The sequence below is a fragment of the Anser anser genome, assembly GCF_964211835.1.
Source record: "Anser anser genome assembly, chromosome: 7".
Lineage (NCBI taxonomy): Eukaryota > Metazoa > Chordata > Aves > Anseriformes > Anatidae > Anser > Anser anser.
In genome coordinates, this window is record NC_139727.1 from 21823591 (window position 1) to 21847243 (window position 23653).

Sequence of the window (23653 nt, forward strand, 5' to 3'; positions counted from 1 at the left end):
GAACAGCCCATCCGAGCAACAGGCAAGGCTGAGGAGCCTGAACCAAGCCGAGCTTGTGCTGCCTGAGAAAGGGCTGAGAAGCCATCCCAAGCAATCATTTGTGTTGGCTGTGATTACTTTCAGGTTCCCCTTCTGTGAAAGGCACCAGAAATAACAGCAAATGGCTTTCTTAGAGATGGAGAAACTGCATATGCACGTGCACACATGTTGCTCGAATGTGGCAAAAGGTTGTTCAGACACGTCTGGAGTTAGCCAAACAAAGCAAGATTTGGAACTGTGCACAAAGATTTCTAGGACAAACAAAAGGGCAGAGCTTTTCCTTAGTTTCATAAGGAATAGACAGCAGTTATATAAATGGGAGATGGCAGTCTTTCAGAATCTTTTCAGGAATCAACCCGTCCTGCCTCAGCAGCTTTTGTCCTGTACAGCCCCAGAAGAGGCCATGCCACAAGCCCGCCTTCTCCACCACAGCCATGTGGCGACAAAGGCAGTGGACCAGCTGAAGTGACAGAGTGCCAGAGTCTTGCCCCTGAGCTGCTTACTGGATCACACTGAGGTATGTGACAGGGAGTGTGCCTTTAAAAGAAGAGGTAAACAGTGGTGGAAGGAAACTTGTGGCATCCAACCCACTTTTAGACTTTCCAGAAGCATCAAAGGTACGCAGGGCCTTTGATGAAGGCCTTTCCAGCTCTGATTTGCCAGCCTTGTCATGTTCATCCAAATGGACTGTTGGCTGTTCAGAATTTGAGCAGCAAGACCTGTGTTCAGGTGATGTGGTCAGGGGTGTCCTTGTTGAACACAGAGAGCAAGGAATGACAGTCGTCAAGTTCTCATGTCTCCTGGTTTCCTCTTAGATGAGTGAAAATGGTTGGTCTTGCAGGTGCATTTTCATAACCATACCCTTAAGAGATGATAGCCTTCGGTTTCTTATCTTGCCATGAGTCATTAATGTGAGTCATTAAGATATTGTCTTGTTTCTCTCCCAGTCTGAGTGCCCAGAGAAGCTACACCTAGATGTGTTGATGTCCTGATGAGTTGCTAAGCTCAGTGCTATCAACACCTGTGACCCCTCCTGGTGTTCCACACTCAGACTCTCATTTACTCTCCATTCATACCTATCTTAGACTTCCTGATATGATTCTTTATTCTCTCTGCCTCTCTTGAATTACCGTCTCCTGCCCTAGGACATCCAGTTGCCATTCAGTGGTCCATGGGTAGTTCTGGGCTCCCTCTGCTCATTTTGCATGCATTAGTCATCCCCAAAGGGGACGCATAAAGGTTTCCAAGCTAGGAAAGAAAATTAGGTCTGGAGAGGAGCAGAATGACAATGTCAAAAAAAAAAAAAAAAGAGATTCAGTGGCTAAGACAAATACCAGACAGTGTCTTTATTGAATGAAATTGTTAAGTATTGAGATGCACCTGGGACATAGTAGGGTGTAACCAGTTGGATCAGCCAGAAGGTAAGCACAAAGAGGTCTGGGATAAGTAATGCAGGAGTGTGGAGCTCTTTCCTGTGGCATATCGGGGTGAGCTGTGCAACCAAGTGCTTCTTTCTTTTTGTTCTCCCCATCATCCATGTCACTACCTTCCTCTTGAAGTCAAACATCTAACCTGGCCCACTGCTTTGGATTCTCTTTGATAATGCATGCTACTTGGTGATTCCCTGTCTTTCTGCCTTGGTTTTCATGTTGTTGAATGCTATTTTCCTGCAGTCTGCACCGGAGGAGGGGACAACTGTGATTTCTGAGTCTTTGCACTCTGTCTTTTTCTGCCATCTAATGCAAGGCTCTGTCCTGTGTTGGAAGGACGTGGTGCAGTACTCTGTCAGGGTCATACAGCACTGTCAGGCATCTAGGAAAGTGCAAAAGAAGGGAGAAGTTGTAGACAAATCAGAGCTGTTTCTGTTTCTCTCTCCTCCTGCATACAGGCTGTTTACTGTCATGCAGTCTCACGTTCTGCTGTTGTGCAGTGTCCCTTCAGGGAGAGACGCTCTGCGCCTCTGGGTGTGTAGCACCTATTGAAAAAAAGTTCAAATCTGCCCAGGGCTGCAGCAGCAAATGCTAATGAATCAGGCCATGGGAATGTATAACATTTAAACTGCTTTTAGGAACGGCTGGTAGGGTAGCCTGGACTTTGCTCCTGAGGAGGGAGGTGAAATGCCTACGTAACGTTGTGTATGTCAACATTCATGCCTAGGGACAGAGCAGACCTCTGGAGAGCTGACTTTGGACAGATAAAACACACTGTAAACTGCTGCGGGCGCTGAAGCACTCAAACGGGAAGCAGAACTGCAGAGTGGCCATGCCTGACTTGCAAATGGCAACATGAACTGCACTTGAGGGAGTCCTGCCCCAGGAGCTCCTGGTGAATGTGGGAGAATTTGTGTGCCTGCCTCTGCTTACCTCAGGTCCGCTTCACCTCCTGGCAGTCCGCAGTCCTAGGCTTCATCCTAAAGATGTAAGAGCATGGGGCAGTCATGGATGGTGTCTCTTCATATCTACTTTTTTAGAGAGGACATGGGGGCTTCCTTTCTTAGCAGGCTCTCAAAATTTACCCACCTCATAGCTGCTATTCTACATGACTAAAAAGTATTCCTGGTCTAGGTTGCTATTTCAAGCTTTCTAATTAAACTTTACATTTTCTGCTCCTTCTACCTGTTTTATCTCCCTCTCTTCGTTTTTCTAGATGGGGGGGAAAGGAGCATCTCTCTATATTTGCATTGTACATCTTATGCTAACCTTAGGTTCTCTGTAACCTCACTAACAGCAGCAAGTTGGTGCTGTAAATATCTGTAAATATTTATGATGTTAGTGTTTTACCCACCGAAGAAGTGGAATGGTGGTTTACATCCTCTAGATACTTTAGACTTCAGATATTTAATCCTTGTCTATCTGCTTTATCCAGATAATGCCTATGTGTAGTTCTATTGATCCTATTGTTTAGCCATTCTTGATTTCTGTCAGTCAAGCCAGTGATATCTGAATGTAGCACACTAGTTAAAGATTGATCTTCTTTACTCTCAGATTTGCTTGAATCCTTTCTTATCTTTAACCTATTAGGGCTTTAGCGCTACTAGGCATTCAGATAATGGACTAAATGATTAACAAAACTTAACAACGTCTGATTTCTGAAAAGGCAAGATGAGATGTCTTTCTGTGCCTACGGTGGTAAATTTGAAGATGCAGCCAACTCAGCACATATGTACACATCTGTACACACAGGGTGTGTCTTTTAGAATGGTTTACTGGAACTTTTGGAAAAAAAGAGCTCCTCACTCATGCACCACGTCTGATACTGCTGTCTTCTCCACTGTTCTCAGAGCTGCTTTTGCACAGTGAGCATTTGGGATCTGCTTCTTGCTGCATTCAGTAGAGAAGGAAATAGTATTCATCAGCATGCAATTCCTCCCGCACATGTTTCTCATCCACTCTCTTGCTGGCTTGAGTCCCTGAAATGTTTTACGAGCTTTATGAAATTCAGCATTAGGTGGGATTAAAACAACCTGGATCCTCGGGGCAATGAAGGCAGCAGCCCAAGGAAAGCAATGGAGAAACAGACCTGAAAAATTTCTGTCTGGCAATTCTGCTAGACAAAGCCATGTCTGAGTTAATTAAGGGGTGGCACGTCCCAGGCCCAAGTGTAAAGCTGGACTAGAGGGAACCTCCACCACCCCCCTCAATTAGATGTTTTTGCAAACCTGTGCTGCAAGCTGCAGGAAGGAGGAACGAAGGGGCCAGGACCTTCAGCAGAGAGATGAACTCATAGTGCTCAGTAACTTCTCTGCTCTGTGTGCTGGGGCACGTGCAGGACATGTCTAGTGTGACCAGATCCCGTAAGAAAGGAGCAATGTTCAAATTAGTCTCAAATGAGAATAATTCTTTTCAGCAGGCCTCCTCTAAGCCTGACTTTCTGCCAGGTTCCCTTCCCCATGCCCAGGATCAGAGTCTCTCCTGCTCTGCAACCTTGTAGTAACAGACAGGTCAGAAGCTCATGGCAACATCATCTAAGAAGCAAGAATGAAGACCCCAAAGGTGTGCTAAAACCTGCATGGGATTTGGCACATGGCCCAGGCTGGTCTTGCCTTGCTACCATAGTGTATCGAGGCCAAGCTTGTAGCTGAATTCGTTTAACATCTCTCAGTAAAAGCAACAAGGCTTTATAGCTTGGTGCTTGCTAGAAATTTATGCTGGGTTAATAATGCCTTTGTCGTCTTTCTTTGAAGACCACATCCTTTAATCAGAAGCAAAGACTGACAATTTGCAAGGCAAATCCCCCTCTCTGTGCATGAGCATCAGAAAGCACCAACCTACAAGTGGTTTGGTGAGAGAAAAACACAGTGTTTGACGTGAGGATCTCCTGGCTTGCTATGAGTATTTGTCTCAAGCCGCAGCTCTGGCCACTGGTTTCTGCTCCTGTGTGGACAGAAATCTGCCTCAGCAGCATTATGATTCAGATCAACTGGATCAGTAAAACGACACAGCAGAAAAACTGTCCCCTCCCTCTTGTTTCTTTCCTGTTGCTAGCTTAATTGCAGCCAGACCCAATTCCTGTGGTATGGTCAGATGTAAGAGGGCAGCTGAGGCACAGCCTTTGTGTGCACCCAGCAAGGGAGAGCGTTTGTCCTCCCCCAGGCTGCCTAGCTGGAGAGGGAGATGAAAAAGTCTGAGGATCAAAAGGCCCTTGAAGAAGCCCGGAAGACTGTTGCTTCAGGAATGGGCTAGAGGAAAGCCAGAGTCTCCAGCCAGATGCTTTAGTTGGCAGATCTGGGTCCTCCCCATATCTCAGTTCTCCATTTCTACGCCATTGGGATGTGCTTAGGTACAGGGGGCAGAGAAGTGTTTGTGTTTTTTTTTTTTTTTCCACTAAGTGAAGGGAAGCAGCACCTCTGCCTGAGGAGCAGCCAAGCAACTGAAACCATCTGTCAAGAGGAACCCGAACCTCTAGTTGTGCTGCTTTAGAGAGCGCTTCTCCTGCACCACTGTGCAGGCACCGTGTGGAGCAGCAAATTTGTGGCTCAGAAGAACACTTCTGCTCCCAAGCACACCAGTTTCTTTTCTCACTGTCCCAGGCATGCGATGAGAGGTCTGTCACCTCAGCACAAGGAGGGCGAGGGAGCATTTGATTGAAATACCCTTGGACACAGATGTGCATGCTTGGTGAAGCACTAGGACAAAAGTCTTCAGTGCAGGCAGATTTCCCTCGAAGGGGGAAGTTAAAGTGCAAACTAAACATGAACTTGAGCCGCTTCTGCCCCACAGAGTGACTGCAAATAACATCCTTATTCAGCAAGCCTGAATCTTGAGTGTATCTATGGCAAAACTTACCCTCTTGACAGATCTCTGAAGCTCTTTCAGAACCCCCCCAGTCCCCCCTGCTCTTGACTCCTGTCAGCCCTGTAGAGCAGTGCAGCTGCACGGGATGTGAGTATCTGTTCTGCTTACCGCATCAGCATGGCTGGAGGCAGGCAGGCGTCAGGGAGGAGATAGGTGAACCTTTGGAGTTTTTATTACTGGTATTTATTGGGTAGCTAGAGGCATGCTCCTGCTTATCTGACCCTCGAACTGATATAGCAAGAGCTGTTGTTAGGGAAATGCAATTCTGTACAGAGCTGCTGTGCAAAGGGTGGTCAAACCGGAGGCAATTGATAGCGTGACTTGACAGTGCTGATATAAATTATCTTTATAAACCAAAAAAGCAGGCCTTTCCTGCACTCGTAACTCCAAGGAGCCTAAGTAGAACAAGCTTATTTATAGTAAGACAATAGTGCTTGGGAACAAGAGGCTGAGGAGAAACTGTGACAGCAAACCAGCGGAAACGGATCTTCCTGCTTTCACACGTTCTTGGAGCTGGGGACACATGGCAGCGTGATGGATGATGGGTGACCCGGGAGGGCTGCTGTGACCCGCCGGGGAGTCACAGGGCCTCTGCAGGCGTGCGACCAGGTGGAATTGTCACGGTGTGGCACCCTCGAAGGGTGTCACTGCCAGGACCATCCCTGGCCCCAGCTGAGGATTTCCAGGGAAATCCCCCCTGGGTGTGATGAGCCTTCCGGAGGGATGAGGGAGGGAAGGACGGAGATGGGGGGCTGCCTCCAGCCGTTCCCCCTGAGCTAGGGATGGATGTGCGTGGGCCGTGGGCCACGTACCGGCCGCAACACGGCGTTTTGGCAGCTTCCAACCCTCGGCATCCATCCCGGCGCCGGGGGGCTCCACCGCTCCGCCCCGCACCGCCGGCTCCCCCTGCGCGGCCCCCGGAGCGGGGGGCGGCCCGGGCCGGCGGCACCGCCCCGGGACGGGACGGGACGGGACGGGACGGGACGGGACGCGGGGCTTCTCCGCTGCCTTTGCCCGGGTCCCGGCGGGGGTTGCGTGACAGCTCCGGGCACTCCCCGCCGCCGCTTTATATAACCCGCCGCCCGCACCCGGTTATAAAACGCCGCCGAGGCAGCGCCGCAGCCAGCGCCGCGTGTCCGCCGCCCGGAGCGCCGCGGCGGCCCGGAGGTAACGGGCAGGGACCGGGAGCGGGGCAGGAACCGGGACCGGGTGTGGGACCGGGAGTGGGTCAGGGAACGGGAGTGAGACCGGGAGCGGGGCTCGGACCGGGACTGGGACCGGGAGCGGGGCAGGAACCGGGACCGGGAGTGGGGCAGGGACCGGGAGTGAGACCGGGAGCGGGGCTCGGACCGGGACCGGGACCGGGAGCGGGGCAGGAACCGGGACCGGGAGTGGGACCGGGAGTGGGGCAGGGACCGGGAGTGAGACCGGGAGCGGGGCTCGGACCGGGACCGGGACCGGGAGCGGGACCAGGACTGGGAGGGGGGCTCCCTGCGGGCGGCGCTGTCCCCGAGCGCTTTGGGGTGCGGTGCTGGTACCGGTGCCGGTACCGGGGTCGGGGGGTGGCTGCCCGCGGGGTGCTGCTGCCCGCGCCCACCTGTAGCCTCTGCCGGGCCGGCTGCATCCTTCTGTCATCCTCGCTCGTGCCCGCAGGGCGCTGGCAAGGTGGAGCGGTGCTTATCGGTAACTTTGCAAAAACACGTATAAAAGGGCTCGTGGGGTTGTAAAGGGAGAAACCTGGCTATCCGAAGCACATGTGAGGTTTACAAACAGTCGAACGTTCAAAAGTCTAACCGGGTCTTTGCCCTTGGTGTCGTGGTCGTCCTTTTTTTTCTTTTCTCCCGAATGTGTTGTGCAACCTTTATATATAAGCCTTCTCTTGCTGATGTAAGCTGCAGATCCTTTATTGCTTCCCACAGGCAAGGCTTTCCTAGGAGTCACCAGCCACAGGATGCATCCAAGTTAAACAACCCTTCATTTTCTCCCCCCTGCCACTCTTCCTCTACTTATAAAGAAATAAAAACTACTGCGGTTTCTTGAGTTTTCACAGAATGGTTGGCATTGGAAGGGACCTCTAGAGGTCATCTAGTCCAACCCTCCTGCTCAGGCAGGGCCACCAAAAGCTGGTTGCCCAGGACCGTGTCCAAGCGACTTTAAGTGATAGGAAAGGGTAGTTTCTGTTTTCTGTTTGTTTTTGTATTTTTTTTTTTGGTTTGTCTTTGTTTTTTAACCTGGCTCTTGGAGCTCCTGTTTCTTAAGAGTGAGACCATCTCTCTTCCTGAGATATCCCTTTCTTCTGCAGTGATCGGTCCTACTGGTTATCGCCATCTCAGTCCTCGAGAGAAAGAAGTGTAAACGGTGGGAAAAGGGTGGTTTGTGGGTGCAGATGGCAGGAAAAAGGTCACTTGGGGAATACATCTGCCTTCCCACAAAACTCAACTAATCAGCAGTGAATGTCTTTGTGCACAGTTCTTTCTCCTTGTTCTTCATTATCCTGGTGAGAGCCTTGGCTCTCCACACAATCACAGTAACTTTTTAAGCTTTCCAACAAACACCTTTGTGCCAGCAGCTCAAAGGGAAGTAAATGATTAGACTAGTTTGTGTTAGTCTAACCTGTTCCCTTCAGTTTCTGGAAAGGGCACGTAGTGTTTCCCATCTTCCTTGCTGTGATTGCCTGGAAAGGAGACAAGAAGGTTTTTGGCTGCGAGGTCACCTGGATAAAAGGCAGGGTGCGGGCTAAGCCCAGCCCTCGCCCAGGCTGCAGAACGTGGGGACCACAAGGTTTTGTGTTCTTCTCATGCAATGTCAAGGGAAGAAGTTTAAATTTTTATTTTTTCTCTTTTTTTAAATGAGTGAAGGGGTTCAAACTTGGTCTCAGTCATTTACAGCAACTGAAAGTGAAGCATCCCTTGACAAAATAGCTCTGTTGCTATGACTACTGAGTGAAGCAGTATTAATGGTTATGGCAGTATTGATACCTACCTGCTGTGTAGGTGCTGCTGCATGGGCAGGGAGAACAGCTCTTTCCCTCTGCTGGTCTCATGCCCTTCCTTCCAGGTGCTCCCATCCTGTGCTACAGAAGCAGCTTATCTGCTTGAATTGGGATGGTTTATAACTTTCCCTGTGACTTCAAACAGATACCATATTTAATTTTCCTTAATATACCCGTTTGTACCCTTCTTTTCTTTACTGTGGGATGTCCCAGATCTCTTCCTGTGGAAGAAGGAAATACCTGCAGACTAATCCAAACTTCTCTTCCTCCTTGTATCTGTGAAGCATCTTGATACTGGCATGACTGAAACATGCTAAGTGAGACGTGTAACTGCATTTTAACCAAATTGATATCATTGAAACAAACTTGTGCCAGCAAATAAGGTTTTCTCTGCTGGCTTTGTAAGGGTATGAAGCGGATTAAGCGTGTTCTACCTGATGGAGGGGAGCTTCAGTCTCTTTAGCTTAAGCATAGCAGCTTGCATCTGTAGCCCCCACTGTGTCAAGCAAGGCATTGACCATCACAAACAGGCTTGGTTTTTACCTCATCGGATGTTCTTTGAACTAGTGTCACTTCTCCAAGAACATCCATGTCTTGTTCCTAAAGGCTATCTGCATTGTTCTAAGTGTTTCCATGCCTTTGGGGACTACTGGATGTCTTCCAGTGCGGATGTCCATCCTTTTGGAAACTTGGCACTTGTAAGAATTGGAGTGGTGTGCATGAACGTGCTTTTTCAGGACACCTTCTGCAGGCCTCTTTGCTCACGTCTTCTTCCCTGAGTGTTTTTGTGTTCTTTGTCTCAGTAGATGGGAACTGCCCAAAACAACAGCAGCCCTAAAAATCTTCATGCAGTGGAGTTTGACCTGTGTAACAAGGACACAATGGCAGACACATTTGATCACAGCATCATTTCTGTTGGAGAAGAGGAAGGAGTGGGCAATTTCCAACGTTCTCTTCCAACACGGGAGTCCCTCCGATCCCCTCGGGGCTCTGTCGTGAGTTTCCATAACATCCAGTACTCCGTTAAGCAGTCCAGTGGATTCCTGTGTAGACGGAAGACTGTGGAAAAGAAGATCCTTCAAAATGTTTAGTAAGTTCCTAACTAAAATACCGGAGGGTAGGAATTAATCTGCTGCTGTGAATCAGTGACCTGAGTGTCACCTTCCAGATCCAGTTGTACTGCTGTACAGAGAAATGACAACCCTCCTGCCAGTCTGCCATTCATGTGAGCACTTGCTAATTTGCCTTAGGCATAAAAATTGGGATATAACTGGAGCAGTTTCAGTTACTGATCTAGGCAAATTAGGACCAAACTTGTGCAAACTCTTCTGCCAGAAGATCTGAGGGTTCCCTTAACTATGGTCTGAGATGTGCTGGGAGGAAATAAGTAACAGAGGGCAATTGTTTCTTCTTTTCCAGACCCAGCTCAGCTGGTAAGATGCATAATTTGCCTTTTGTAGGTTGCTCTTTATATCCAGCTCTGGTTTTGTTCTGACTGGCAGTCCGGGACAAGAAAGGAAAATGCTTACTGATTTCAGATTTAAGGAGAAGTTCTTAATAATCTTGAAATTTTGCTTTCAACAATCCTGAAAGGAAAACTTCAATAATTTTGTTCACATCCGACCTCTACTGTGAGCTGCATGTGAACAGTCCTCCATTGGGAATAACTCTTTCCTTCTTTCAGTGGCATTATGAAGCCAGGCTTGAATGCTATCCTGGGGCCAACAGGGAGCGGTAAATCTTCGTGAGTACTTTCTTTTGCTCTTTGAATGCCCAGTCAGCTGCTCAAAGGGGATGTGGGACTGTTGGGGTTGGGGAAGATATGAGGGAGCCCCAGGCTCAGACTTGCGTGTGCCTGGGAGAAGTCTGGAGATGCAGCCAGACCTCTTGTCTCTCTGATGCTGGCTTTGCTGGAGTTCTTGCCCTGCAGTGGTGTCACACCCCTCATCTTCCACTTGGCAGTCCACATTACTGCCATCACCGTTAATGGTGGCCTGAGTGAAGATACCAGGCTGAACTGGGGTGACTGGAGCTCAGGTGTAGGCTCTGTCCCAGACCTGCCCTGGGGTGGGGATGAGGGCAAGGTCCCTCAGGGGCAGTAGGGAAGTCATCCCAGTGACGTTGCTGTAGCAAGGCTTCCTCGGAGATGCAGGGTCAAAGACTTCTGACTGCCAAGAATAGGGTAATGTCAGTCTGTAGGATCCCTGCTGGGTTTCATCACCCCAGCCTGGCTGTTGCCTGGTGGTGGGAATGCACATGCTTGAAAACTTTGGATGAAAGCACTGAGAAGTAACTTGCGGACTATCTCCAGCCACTGCTGATGCTGTTTTCTCTCCTATATAAAAATGTTAAGAGAGTGCTATGTCATTCTTCCTTTGAGACTGTCTTGGACAGGCAGATATGGCTAGGGTTCATGCAAGTGTGTCGTTGTGGTGACCCTTGATCTTCCCCTCTAAGGAGACTGCCAGCTGATCAGGATGTTTGCAAGAGCCAGACCTCATTGATATTTACATAGCTAGTAGACAGTCTGACCTCTGATTTGCAGTAAGGAGAATCCAGAGGTATGTTAAACCAAAATGACTTTATAAAATTAATCTTGACTGTAGTCTTGTTTATACCAATTCGGATTAATTTGCTTGAGATCAAAGTAGTTTCTTCTGTGCTCCTCTGGCTGGAGAGCAGACAGCAGCTGCTTGGCAGGGCGCTTTTGTGTGTGTGTGTCTGAGACTAGCTGTTAGCATGGAGACTGAGTTAATATCTGTAGGGGGCTGATGGCTCTGAGGGTCTGTATATTGCAATACTGCTGTGGCATAGCTGGCACTTGAGAATCCTCCATCTGCATCAGGCTTTCTGTACAAAAAGCTGAAGCCCCCAGAGCAGAGGAAGCCCTTTCAGTGCCTCACGTTTGGTTTGGAGCATGCCATGAGCAGGCTGTAGCTGCAGTCGTGACTGGTGGCACTTACCCGGTCAACATAAAAGCAGTTGTCTTGGCAAAACCTAACGTCTGGTGTCTGTCTGAAGTCTGCTAGATGTGCTGGCTGCCAGAAAGGACCCGGCAGGCCTGTCTGGAGAAGTGCTTATAGATGGCATCCCACAGCCTCCAAATTTCAAGTGCATCTCAGGATATGTCGTGCAGGTGAGTAAATGCCTTCAGTGGAGGCCTGGGAGACCTTGGGAGGGAAGAGCATAGGTTTTGGTGTAAAGCCTTTGAAAAGTGTCCTCCACGAGAAGAGGTGTGTGTGGGGGGAATACATTGGATGGAGCTCACCACTACATGAATGAGAGATAGCATGGTCTTCCCCGGTGAGTGAGTAGGTCTGCTGTGGGAAGAGGAACAGCTTCTCAAGAAAAAAGGCAGGGCTCTGTTGCATAAGATGAGCAAAGCATGAAGCAAAGATGAGCAAAAGCATGAAAGCATTAAGTAAGGTAATGTTCAATGATCCCTACAGAGTCTAATTTGATAATTCAGTTGTTACAGTGTTGTCCTGTGATACTGAAGACAGAGGAGCAAACTGTTTACTCCAGCCAAGTAAAGCATGGAGGTGTTTGGCTTCCCAAAGATGCGTGGGTGCCCAAGCCACTGGGCTACTGTGGCTTGTTTTTTTTTTTTTTTTCTTTTGTCTCTCTCCTGACATTCCAGCAAGGGTTCTAAAAATAAAAATTAAATTAAATTTAAAACAGGGGTTGGTTGGTGGGAACCTCTCAACACCCAAAATCTCCTGTTGTAAAACTCAGAGGCAGTTCTAGTCAGCAAAAGTACCTTCAAGCTGTCCAACAATAATTCTAGGAAGTAAGTAGATCTTTGCTGTTCTTCCTCTGATTCTGGCTGGCTGGGACAGAGCTTCGTTCCACTCAGACAGGAAAAGCTGGCTGAATCTGCGGAAGTGGGTGGAGGCCTGGACCAATAATAGACCCTCAAAGCCCTGGGGGAGCTGAGGAGAAGGGGATTCTTGGCAGTTATATGAGCCTCTAAATCTGGAATCCATCCAGGCTTCTGTCTGCAGGCAGATAGAAAATATGCAGCCTTTCTGAAAGCTGACAGCTGGGGGGCTTTTGAGAGGATACATGTGACAAGACTTGTGATAAATCTTGATGCTGCAGGTTAAAGATCCCCAAATCCTCATAAATGGCCAGGAAGTTTCTTGTAGGTGTTCCCAGTTTGAGACATCTGTTTCTCCAATGTCAAAAGCAAACAAATGAAACCTTGAAATGATTGGCAACTGGGCAAGACATTAAATAGTTGCTCTCCCCTCCCACCCCTGTGCACTACTCCCTATATTGATAAAAATGACCCAAAGAGCCATAACAAACTGAAGGCCTCAATGCATACATATTTAACATGTTATCTGTTCTGTGCAGATGGGTGTGTAAACCTGCTGAGTCATGTGTTATCCCTATAAAACTGCTAATGGTCTCTGCACTCATATCTTGAAAATGTTGAGCACTAGCAGCAGAAACAGCTACCTGCTCTACCTCACTATTGTGAGGAAAGTGCACTTCCGTAACAAAGTGGTACCATCTGCACTTACACTCCTGAGCCTGAAAGCAGGCTGAGGTGATGCTGGGCACAAGCTGGGAGCCTGCAGAGCTGTGTTCTCCCTTTGACTTTACTGAGCGATCTTGAATTTTGTATTCTGTATGCTTTGAAGCAGTTGTCACTCAGTCCATTTTTCCCTGTGATCCACAAACAGCTTATCCAGTAACTGCCACCACAGGGACTGCCCAGTCAGGTAGCTGAGAGTGAGGCTTTTCAGCTGTCAATTTATGCTGCTTTCAGGATGATGTTGTCATGGGCACCATGACAGTGAGGGAGAACCTGCACTTCTCTGCTGCCCTGCGACTCCCCAGCTCCATCAGCTTTCAGGAGAAAGAAGAGCGAGTCACGCAGATAATCGGCGAGCTGGGATTAAGCAAGGTGGCTGATTCTAAGGTGAGCAGTGAGAATACCCATCTTAGAAATCCTACTGCCTCTGGAAACTAAACTACTTGACTCTGGGCAGTATGGAGTATGTAGCGCAGCTACACTAAGCTAAGCAGGAACCTGACAAGGTCATAATACACGCAGGAAATCACTCCAGCTCAGGAGGTAGCTTGGAAAGAGGTATGTGTATTTGTTACTAAACAGGGAAGATTTTGGGCCGCATCCAGCATGTTGTATAAGCAGAGGGAAAAAAGTTGCCTAGTCATAGCACCTTGGAACGCTGCGTGGTGGCTTCCTGGCTTTGTGGGACAAGACAAGGGAATTGTTTTTACAATTGCTGAACGCTGTGGGGGTGGGAAGCTGGGCTGTGATGGAGAAGTTCTGTGCAGAGCTTGCTCCTCCCAGCTGCATTTTTACTCTCGTTTTACCTTTATATTACTTACCCCCACTTACTTGGGTAGCAGGTGAGCTACCCATGAAAGGCATCCCCAATTACTAAAGCTGCCTCTGGCTGCTCTGGCCTTGTCATGGCTCTTGTCAGTGTCATCTTTGTTTCCTGATGCCAAAGGTGTCTGGCATTACTAAAAAAATCAGACTGTCTGCTCACTGCTACACAGTCCTCCACAGTGCCATTTGAGTCAGACCCATCATCTGCTGCTGGCTCTAAGAGCTCACTGAAGGGACACTGAAAATGAAAAGGTCTGCTTTTCGTGGGTTTGGTGAGCCCTGAACTCTAGAGCAAATAGTTGCAAACGCCTGACTTCTTCTGCTTGTAGGTAGGAACTGAATTGATCCGGGGAGTGTCTGGAGGGGAGCGGAAGAGAACCAACATTGGGATGGAGCTCATCACAGAGCCACCAGTTCTTTTTCTGGACGAGCCAACAACTGGCCTTGATGCCAGCACAGCCAACGCTGTTCTCATCCTCCTGAAGAAGTAAGAGTTGATTCTTCAGGGCTCTGCTGAAATTTCTTTGCTAGCTCATTATTTAAAAAAGGAATGTTGCTATGACTTAGTAGCTACAATGTTTGTGTTTTTTCTTCTTAAAGCTAGACTAGCAGACTCAGAAGTGGTTGTAAACCCTTTATCTGGGTCTTGTCCAAAGCTTTTTGAAGTTGATGGGAATCTTTCCACAGCAAGCATTGGACTGGAGCCCAAAAAGCAGCTGTAGCTTGGACAGCTTCCCTTTGCCACAGAGAGGGGTAGACTGTGAGGTCAAGCCTTGTAATCACAATTTATTGGCCTTCCAGCTGAGCCTATTACAAAAGCTTTTCCTCTGTTATGACAATGGCCTGTAACTCAGATCCAACTTCACCTGCATTTTTGCCCTCAGTGCTCCCCATTACCTGCTTTAGAGATGAACTATCTTCTGCTGCAAAGAGGTCCAAATGAGGCTCATGTAATGAGAATGAGTTCTAACACTCCTCCTGTGTTTGCGGCATGTTGTCTGACTTTGTCCATGGGTACCTCTTACTCTGCTGTTTGTGGATAGAGGGTCTTAATCAGGGGGGATACTTGTTGGGCATCAGTGACAAAGCACTTGAAAAAGCATCTGACAAACCTGAAGAAAAACTAGTTTTGACTTCTGTAAAGAGTAAGTCCTCAGCAGAAGAGCTAGGAGAAATCTCGGCTGGCCAGACTTCAGCAGCCTGCTGTGTAAAGCCTGGCTATGCCACTGAGTGCAATGGGACCTTTCCTGTTAGTCATGTTGAAGCCTGGTACAGAAAACTTATAAGGAAGATTTATATACAGCTGTGGTTAACCTGTGTGCTTAACCTTTGCTAGCCACAGACAACATAACATTCTGCCTACCTGGGTTGCAGCAAGTCTCTTGTAATGATGGGTGCTTGAAGGTCTTGCAGGCAGCATCTGACACAGTGAGAGAGAAGAGGGAACTAGAGCTTTACTGGGTTGGGACTCTAGAAAGCTGACAAGCATTTATCTTGGATTTGGATACTTACATTTTGCTTCAGCTACTATGACCCTTCTGAATTGCAAAGTGTGGTGTATTTGAGAGAAGTTTTGTTTCTATTTCAGGCTCTCCAGAAGAGGCCGAACCATCATATTTTCCATCCATCAGCCCCGCTATTCCATATTCAAGCTGTTTGACAGCCTGACGTTACTAGCCTTGGGGAAGGTGCTGTACCATGGTCCTGCAAACCAGGCCCTGGACTATTTTAGTTCTATTGGTAAGCTTTCTGTGCCAAGAGTAACAGTAACCAGCTACCAAGTTTAAACTGTCAGTAGGTTTTTACCCTTGATCTTGATAAAACTCTCATGCTATTTTATCACTACAATACTAGAGGCTGTACACAGACAATCTGAACACTGTTAGGTTAGAATTAGAAAAAAAAAGAAATAGTAAAAAGAAAAATTTCCAGATAGAATAGAGCATGGGTGTCTCCTGCCTCTGTTTTGACTTGTACCAGGTCAAAGAAACGGAATTGCTTGGACATTTAGAAGCATGATGCACAACAGACAAGATCATGCTTCTAGTTCTGCCAAGCCTAGATGGCAGACCTGGTCAGTTTTGAACCACAGCCTCCAGATTGGCAACAATCTGCGGAGGCTGATCCAAGAATCTGCTCTAGTCTGAATGCAGGTGGGTGACTGAATGGACAAAATCATAGTGTGTCTTAACTTGGATTAATAATTGCAGTGTTGGTTGGCTGCCCCCCCTACAGATAAGGAGGATGGGGGTTTCTGACTATAATGGACAGAGAACATGGAGTGAATTCCCAGTCTAGATGCAGTCATGGACATTGGATTGGAAGCTTTGATTGCAAGCTTTCTTCACTGGGAAGAAGGCAAGAGTTGTCCATGCTGAGCTCTGTAGAAAGAAGCAAGCTGCAGATTTCTCCTTATCTGAAATCAGTGAGGAATAAGCAGCTCTGAAACTCTGTATAGATACCTCAGTTTCACCATCTCCCAAATCCTGTCCGTTCTACTGTTGTAAACTAATGTTCATGAAAAGCAGTGAAGCAGTGGGTTTCTCTCATAGCAGGGTTGTAGAATAGTGATATAGTATTAAACCTGACTTTTCAAGCTGTGCTCTGTGTAGTACAAACATGTTGTCATATGGAGTTTATTTATTTACTTTTAAGGATATGAATGTGAACCCTTTAACAACCCAGCTGACTTTTTCCTCGATATCATAAATGGTGATTCAACTGCTGTGGCAGCAAACAAGGAAGTTCACGAACCCGTGGACACAGGAAAAGGTAAATTGTCAAGCAGAAACCCACCTGGGTTAAATGTAGTTATGGCAAGCTTTTATTCTCTGGGTTTTCTCCAGTCTAAAGACACTTTACTATCTTTTTATTTTTCCTACTAATAGATATACTTTGCTTTGGGCTTGTTTAAAGATCTCAGAAGACTTAAAAGGGATTTTTTTTTCTTCCTTCAGTAATATAGGAGGACAGTGATAGATATTAGTTGTCTGCAAAATGTAGGAAAGACAGAAAAACTAGAATTGCTTAGTCTCAAGAAATAGCTGAGAAAAGAAGACAAGCTTTCAGTCATGTAAGGGGCTGACGTACAGAAGAAGACAGATAGGCCTAGGAGTAATGGATTTATGTGGCATCAAGAAAGATTAGATAGAACTACATGTGAAAACAAATTCTCTAACAATATTATGAGTGAAATGTTGGAAAAGATTTGTCTGGGGATGCTTTAGCTTATCTATGACTGAAGGATTTTAAGGGAACAGTATTCATAATGGTGTCTTTACGGAAATGGATCACTGCAAATCATTGATTTCCCCAAAATCCCGTGAAAGTTTACTAATGGCTTATTCTAAGACTGTGGCCATGTTTATGCCACAAAGGCAGATGATCCAGGCTGATTAAAACTGCAGGGAAACCCTCTCACTCAAGCTCTTCTCTTAAGCTCAGAGCTAAGGCTTGAACTATTCAAATTCTCTGGCTACTCCTGATCATATCTTTGTCCAGCCTCCAGAGCGGACCCATGCTGATGGGCCATGTCTGAAGGTAGGGGTTCATGGGGAATCACAAGCCATATCTTGTCTTTGCCACTTAGAGGTGAACAGTGAAAATGGAGCGGTGGAACAGAATGCGGTCAGCAGCGTGGTGGATGTGCTACACCAGAAGTACCTCAACTCCAGCCTGTACCAGAGCACAAAGGAAGCACTGGCGAAAGTGGAGCTGGGACGGGGAAGCAATCGTAAAGTACGCAAGCAGGGGCATGAGATTACCTATGCAAATGGATTCCTCACCCAGCTGTACTGGGTTTCCAAGCGTTCCCTGAAAAACCTCATCAGGAACCCGCAGGCCTCTGTTGCACAGGTTGGTAACAATTGTTAGAAGTCTCAGACTCCTGATCTCAGTCCCACAATCTGCAGTTTGTAGAGCACACTTCTGTTTTCAAACTCAGTTATGGGAACAGAAAAGTCGTGTGCCACTACCACTCAGGTTGTTGCCTTTGGAAAAAAAAAAAAAAAAGCAGGATTACAGCACTGAATACTGGGGAGTGGAGTAAATGCTCCATGGTTCACATGGGGAGCTTCCAGGGTGATGTTAATCTTGTGGCTTGACATTTCAAGCTGGAATATTCTTTGAGTGTGCTTCTGCTAGCCTTTATGAGCTAAAGAAGATCAAAGGAAGGAGAAAAGGGAAAAGGATAAATCATGACAATTTGGCAGAAGTTTTTTAATTGTATGTGTTTTATGCTTACATGGACTCACACTGCATAGTTTTAGGTAGGCATGACTGTTAAACCCTGTATATACCTTAATGACCATCTAGTGATTTGTCCCTATTTGCCCAACTGAAGGACTCCATTCTCCCTTTCCTCTTTTCACTTCCAGATTGCAGTGACCATAATTCTAGCCTTGGTTGTGGGGGCCATTTTTTTTGGTGTGAAACTGGATCAAAGTGGCATTCAGAATCGGTAAGTTAGAAAGATGAAGCTTGCTCATTTCTGTGCCGATAGACTACAGGTTTTGGCCACAAGGAAGGCTCTGGGCTCTGCTTGGACCACAAAGGAGGGTTGGGTTCACCAGCCTGAACACACTGCAGAATGATACTACCAGAGGTTCTAAAGGGACCACAGTTTCATTGGGCTTGCACACGTGTCTGAAGGAAATGTGCAGGGGAAGACAAGGGAATAAACCTGGCTTTGCAGCTAAGATCTACAGTAGCACAATTATCTCTGTTCTATAGACAGAGACAGAAAAGTGCTGACTTGATCTTGGCTGTTTCTTCACTTCTTGACTGCTGTTTTGCATTCTAGGGTTGGATCCTTGTTTTTTGTCACCACAAACCAATGCTTTTCCAGTGTCTCTGCAATTGAGCTGTTCATCAGAGACAAGAAACTATTTGTGTAAGTAGAGATGCTCTTGGACTGTTTCCTGCCCTGCAGTGAGGGGGGGAATATCTTAAAAGCTAACCAAAAATATTTCTACCTATGAGGGCTTGAGAGCTGATTTCTTCTTCCAACATCAGAATGTAATAGTAGTGCTAAATCAGTCAGTAAAGCAAGGAGCTGAAATGCTAAGAAGTGATGGAAGGAAGGGAGAAATAAAATACTTTTACTTGCTTGCTGTATCACAGTTTACCGAGAAGTGCTTTTACCGCTTCTGGTAACAGCCTGTTGTTGAAGCCTGCATGTGAATCTTGAAGATTGTGAACCCTGCCTGCCCTCTTGCTGGCCTGGTTGAAACAGGGTTTTGCAGTGGTCCCAAAGTGGTAAGACTGTGCAAAGATGAAGGGGGAGTTCTTGGAAAAGCTTCTCAAAGGATGCTCAGAAGAAAAGTGCTGCTGGCTGGCTTACAAGATCTCTTTAACATTCAAGTGTATCTGTCTATATACATATGTATATTAAATACATATATAAATGTGTGTATGTATATAAGTGTGCATAAAAAAGTGTATATATACATGTTGAAAACGTGGTTTGGAATAGCCTCCAGCTCATGGGACGAAAGGGCAAAAGATACGCAGTAAAAAGGAAATCAGAGATTTGTGCCTGGAAAATGAGCGTGATGTTTTTGTGAGGCACTAGCTTAGATGTGCGCACAACCACTGGCAGCTTACTCAGAACTGCTTACTATTACCCCTAACAGCTGCTCAGGAATGAATCTATGACATTTCTTGCTAGTCTGGCCTGCTTACCAACTTAGTGGGGATTCTGGCACCTCACCACTTGAGTCTTTCCATGAGCTCCATTATGCAGCAAGGCAATCGTAATGATATTTAATTGCCCTGTGAACTGGAGGTGAGTTAATGTCCTACAGGTGTTTTCTCATTCTTGGCTATCATTCCTTCTCCCTTAGAAACAGTTGTATGAGATAGCTGTGGATAAACTGTTCCTCCAGTTAATCTCATACTTTCCCCTGCTCTTGTGTTTAGGATCATTCTCTTTGAACAGAGCTTTAGGAGCTTTTTTCCAGTATGCTATTTGGTAGTCACATGGCTTCTCATTCATCTTCCCAGAGTACTCCCAGCATTGCTGCAGGGCCTGTGAGATAGATCAGCCCTTACTTTGGAGTGGGAAGTGGCAGCACAGAGAAAATAATCAACTTGCATATAGAGGAGTCAGTGGTAGAAAGAACAAACTGAATCAGGATAAACCAGACACACATACTGAACCTGCTTCCTAGATAACCTCTAAACCTGTACAACTTGCCTCCTTCCTGTCCTCGCAGTCATCAGTACACCAGTGGATATTACCGTGTGTCTGCCTACTTCCTGGCCTTGATGATAGGAGATCTACTGCCCATGAGAACTGCTCCAGCCATCATATTCTCATGCATCACTTACTGGATGATTGGTAATGAACTGATGCTTTCATTGAACCTGTCATCTTCCAACACATTTGATTTCTGACTTAGCCAGAGTTTAATTTGTTTATCTAAATTGAAACTGGTTGAACCCTCAGCTGATTTAAGTGCTTGGCATCATACCTTCTGAGGACTCTGGAGCAGGGGCAGAGACACCAGCAATCAGAGAAGGGTACCTGCTCGTCCATGTCTTTTGCTAATGCTTTAGAGCTTTCACAGTTGCTGCCAACTCCAGACTCAGCCTTTCTTCCTCCTTTTCTTGTCTTGTGTGGGAGCCCAAGGGTACCTCTCTGAGGTTCGTGATGTGGCTATTAACTGGACTTTTTCTTTCTGCTTTTTGACAGGATACCAAGCTGTTGCAGGCCGATTCTTCTTCTTCATGCTGGCCCTGATACTGGTGTCCTACACTGCCACAGCCATGTCTCTGGCTATCAGTGCTGGGATGGAAGTGGTGGCTGTGGCGAATCTGTTCATCACCATTTGTTTTGTCCTGATGCTTGTAAGTACATAAGATGCACAGATGGATTTAGGAGACAGGCTGTCTACAGGAATGGGTCTAGTAGCTTGTTACTCTCTGCCTGCAATTTTACTGACACTGTAGTCAGATTTACCTCTGCTAAACTGTAATCTAAGTGTCAAACCATTGCTCAAACACAGTTCTGTAGGTGTGGTGCCAGCAGAGCTGTGCTAAAAGTGTGCCTCAAAAAGGTGTTTTTTTTTTAATTGTCCTTGGAAAAAAAGGACAGCATTACAAATCTAAGTGATCAACTAGATTGTTTAAAAGGAAAAAAAATGAAATAAGCTTTAGATTAGCTGATTTTCTTGCATTAACTTTGGCTGCCCAGTGGGGTTTGCAGGAATGGCATGGTTTGCTATAAACTGGGTTTGTGACTCATTAGTCTCTTTTGTTCTCTTTCAGATCTTTTCAGGCCTTCTAGTAAACCTCCCTTCTGTAATGGGCTGGCTGAACTGGCTCAAGTACTTCAGCATCCCTCGATATGGCCTCACAGTAAGTAGAATGTAGCATTGGTCTCCTGTGAGTAGTGGCTACCGTGCTGCATCCTGGGGAGGTTTTGTGTATAAATGCAGTTCTCTTAAAAGTCTGACTTGGTTTCTTTCCTCACATGAACGTGATGAAAGAACAAACCAGCCATCCTCAAAAAGGAAGAAAAGTTAATCTGTGTAAAACGTGAAAACCTGAGAGACTGAACAGTTAATTTGAGCCACAAAATTAGTACTGCTTGGATAGCCGCAGAGCAAACTGTTCAATGATGTACTAATTCCTAGCCCGACTAGTTGATCCCTCCTGCTTCATAGTGCTGGTGCTGGGGTGTCAGTATGCAGCCATATGGTTTTCTGGGGGAGGAGACTGACTCGGATAAAGGTAGATAAATGGGGACTTGTAGCTGGCAAGACAGAAACCCATGGCTAATACACTGAAAGGTAACTCTGAAGTTACAGATTCAGACACCAGATCATCCTGCATGTAGACATTGGAGCAGTTCCTTGGGAAGTTAGTGGTTAAGAACTTCAAAATAAGTGCTGAGAGGTAACTTTTCTGGGCCACTCACACCTAAAATTAACGTATGATTCCAAGACTAGTGATATATATCTCCTAATAATCAAGCACCTTTGAGGTGTTTCAGCTTTAGCAGCCCAAGTCACTATCTCTTTGTAAAAATCTGCTGTCTACCTCTTTCCCTAGGCTCTTCAAGTGAATGAGCTTAGGGATCTCTACTTCTGTGGTGAGAAGACACCAAATGTTACAGTGTCTGTGGGAGATGCAGGTAGTTGTCCTCCAGTTACTTCAGGAGAAATGTAAGTCTTTACCTCATGACTGTGTTTGGGTCTGAATTGTAATGGCTTGCTAAAGGACAAGTCAGACTATTTCAAAACTTACTACTACCCAGAGAATAAGTGTTTGTGAGAATAAGTGAACTGTTTCTATAGCTTTTGGAGCTATTTCTATTTCTTCTTTTTATTTTTATTTTTATTTTTATTTTTATTTATTTTTATTTCTTCTTTTTATTTTTATTTTTATTTCTATTTCTTCTTTTGGAGCTGTTTCTATAGCTTTTTGGAGCTGTGGGCCTCCAATCATTGATGCATAAAACTAAATATTTTTGTATGTATCATAGTCTGATGTGGTTATGAGGCTTGCTCATAAACTGCCAGTTATCAGTAAGAAACAATTACGATGCTATGGAATCATCTGAAAAATTATGAGAACAAAAATTCCAGATTTGTTCCTTAAGCTTTATTTTTTCATGATAAGTCACTCTATTTCTGTCATCTCTGCCTTGCAGAGTTGTGGGTAGAGAAATCTTTGTATGACAGGAAAATAAAAGTAACCAACTGAAGACTTATAGTATCTTGCACCAAATATAATATTAATTAATAATATATAACTTCTGCCCCATGCTTTTCTGCAGGTGTTCTGGTGAAGCATACCTGTGCAGCCAAGGAATTGCACCTACTGACTGGGCAATGTGGGAAAACATAGTGGCTCTCTTCTGCATGACTGTTATCTTCCTCATCATTGCCTATGCCAAACTACGGTTTATGAGAAAGTTCACATAGATTCCTGCATTGCCTTGCTCAGCAACTTCTCAGGTCTTAAAACGGCAAAGCTTGTTAAAGCCTGCTGGAGGTTGCCAAAGATTTCAACTGACTTTACTGGACTTAAGATGGAAATCCTGTCCTACTGTTTCTGGACCATGATCTCCATATGATTGTATGATTTTGTTTTTTAAGAAGAAATGTATTACTGTAAGATTGCATAAGTGATCTTTTTTTTTTTTTTTTTTTTTGGTAAGGGAATATATTTCTCATAATTCTTAGGTACTTATCAAACTCTTTATTATAGAGCGTCATTCTTCCGTGGTTAACTTGTACAGAAAATATACACACGGAAATATTTTCCTCTGAAAGTGTGAGCTTCTCTACCACATGGCATAAAGTAATAATGACATTTATGCATTGATATATTGCCCCTTGTTAGTGTCCATCACACCTGAGGAGATCCAGAAACCATTCACAATGAGTTGGACATGCATTCAAGGTTGAAGTCTATACAGTGAATGAGCTCTCAGTGCCAGGCAAGAGTTATACTTCTGGTAGCTCCTTTGTGGAAGATACTTGCAGAAGCAGCATTTGCAGATGGCATCTAAACAGTGGTATAAGCCACAGAACCTAAGAGTGAGAAATATGATAACAGTTGTACTGTAAAAATGAATTCTATATTACTTAAGAAGGGATTTTGTTCCCCTATTTTTTAAGAAGTGAATAAAAACCTGTATGTATGGTAAACCTTTTTAGCAGGCTTCCTGTTTAGCTGTGCCCTCTCTATATAGAGATGCATATGTATACTATACTATATACGATATATATACTATGCTATATTATATACATATACTATATATACTATGCTATACTATATATACTATATATTGTATAGTATACATATACTATACATCAATGCTATGTATAGTATAGTGTATATATATACTCTATATCATACTATGCACAGAGTAAGACACATAGCTACTGCTGTGGTAACTGCAGCAAAGCTTACCGCAGTCACCACGGCACAGACTGCAGCGTGCCAGCA

At 45.7% G+C, this 23653-nt stretch overlaps 1 protein-coding gene and 1 long non-coding RNA gene across 3 annotated transcripts; one reads left to right on the top strand and one right to left on the bottom strand.

Annotated features, from left to right (window-relative positions):
• Positions 1 to 1711: 1711 nt before the first annotated feature.
• Positions 1712 to 7058, bottom strand: LOC310902694. Its single transcript, XR_014586901.1, has 3 exons — positions 6931 to 7058; positions 2403 to 2449; positions 1712 to 1851 (listed from the first exon to the last, which is right to left on the bottom strand). It is a non-coding gene; the product is annotated as an uncharacterized lncRNA (long non-coding RNA).
• On the top strand, positions 6256 to 23352 carry LOC310902690 (broad substrate specificity ATP-binding cassette transporter ABCG2-like). 2 transcript variants are annotated; one of them, XM_083844609.1, is made up of 16 exons: positions 6256 to 6500; positions 9132 to 9415; positions 10010 to 10069; positions 11347 to 11461; positions 13103 to 13255; positions 14023 to 14180; positions 15282 to 15433; positions 16349 to 16465; positions 17283 to 17548; positions 18070 to 18152; positions 18495 to 18584; positions 19909 to 20033; positions 20388 to 20542; positions 20963 to 21052; positions 21749 to 21861; positions 22476 to 23352. In XM_083844609.1, the coding sequence occupies exons 2-16, from the start codon at positions 9132 to 9134 to the stop codon at positions 22621 to 22623; spliced, it is 2109 nt and encodes a 702-aa protein (XP_083700735.1). In that variant the 5' UTR covers positions 6256 to 6500; the 3' UTR covers positions 22624 to 23352. The 2 variants fall into 2 exon arrangements, with proteins under 2 accessions (XP_083700735.1, XP_083700736.1); XM_083844610.1 differs by having other exon boundaries at positions 6259 to 6500; positions 9129 to 9415.
• Positions 23353 to 23653: the final 301 nt, after the last annotated feature.

Excerpts from the sequence above, each read along its gene's own strand:
- LOC310902690 (XM_083844609.1), top strand. The coding sequence starts at position 9,132 with ATGGGAACTGCCCAAAACAACAGCAGCCCTAAAAATCTTCATGCAGTG. Across the intron at positions 17,549-18,069 it reads CGCAGGCCTCTGTTGCACAG|ATTGCAGTGACCATAATTCT; the intron begins GTTGGTAACAAT and ends TTTCACTTCCAG. Across the intron at positions 20,034-20,387 it reads CATCACTTACTGGATGATTG|GATACCAAGCTGTTGCAGGC; the intron begins GTAATGAACTGA and ends GCTTTTTGACAG.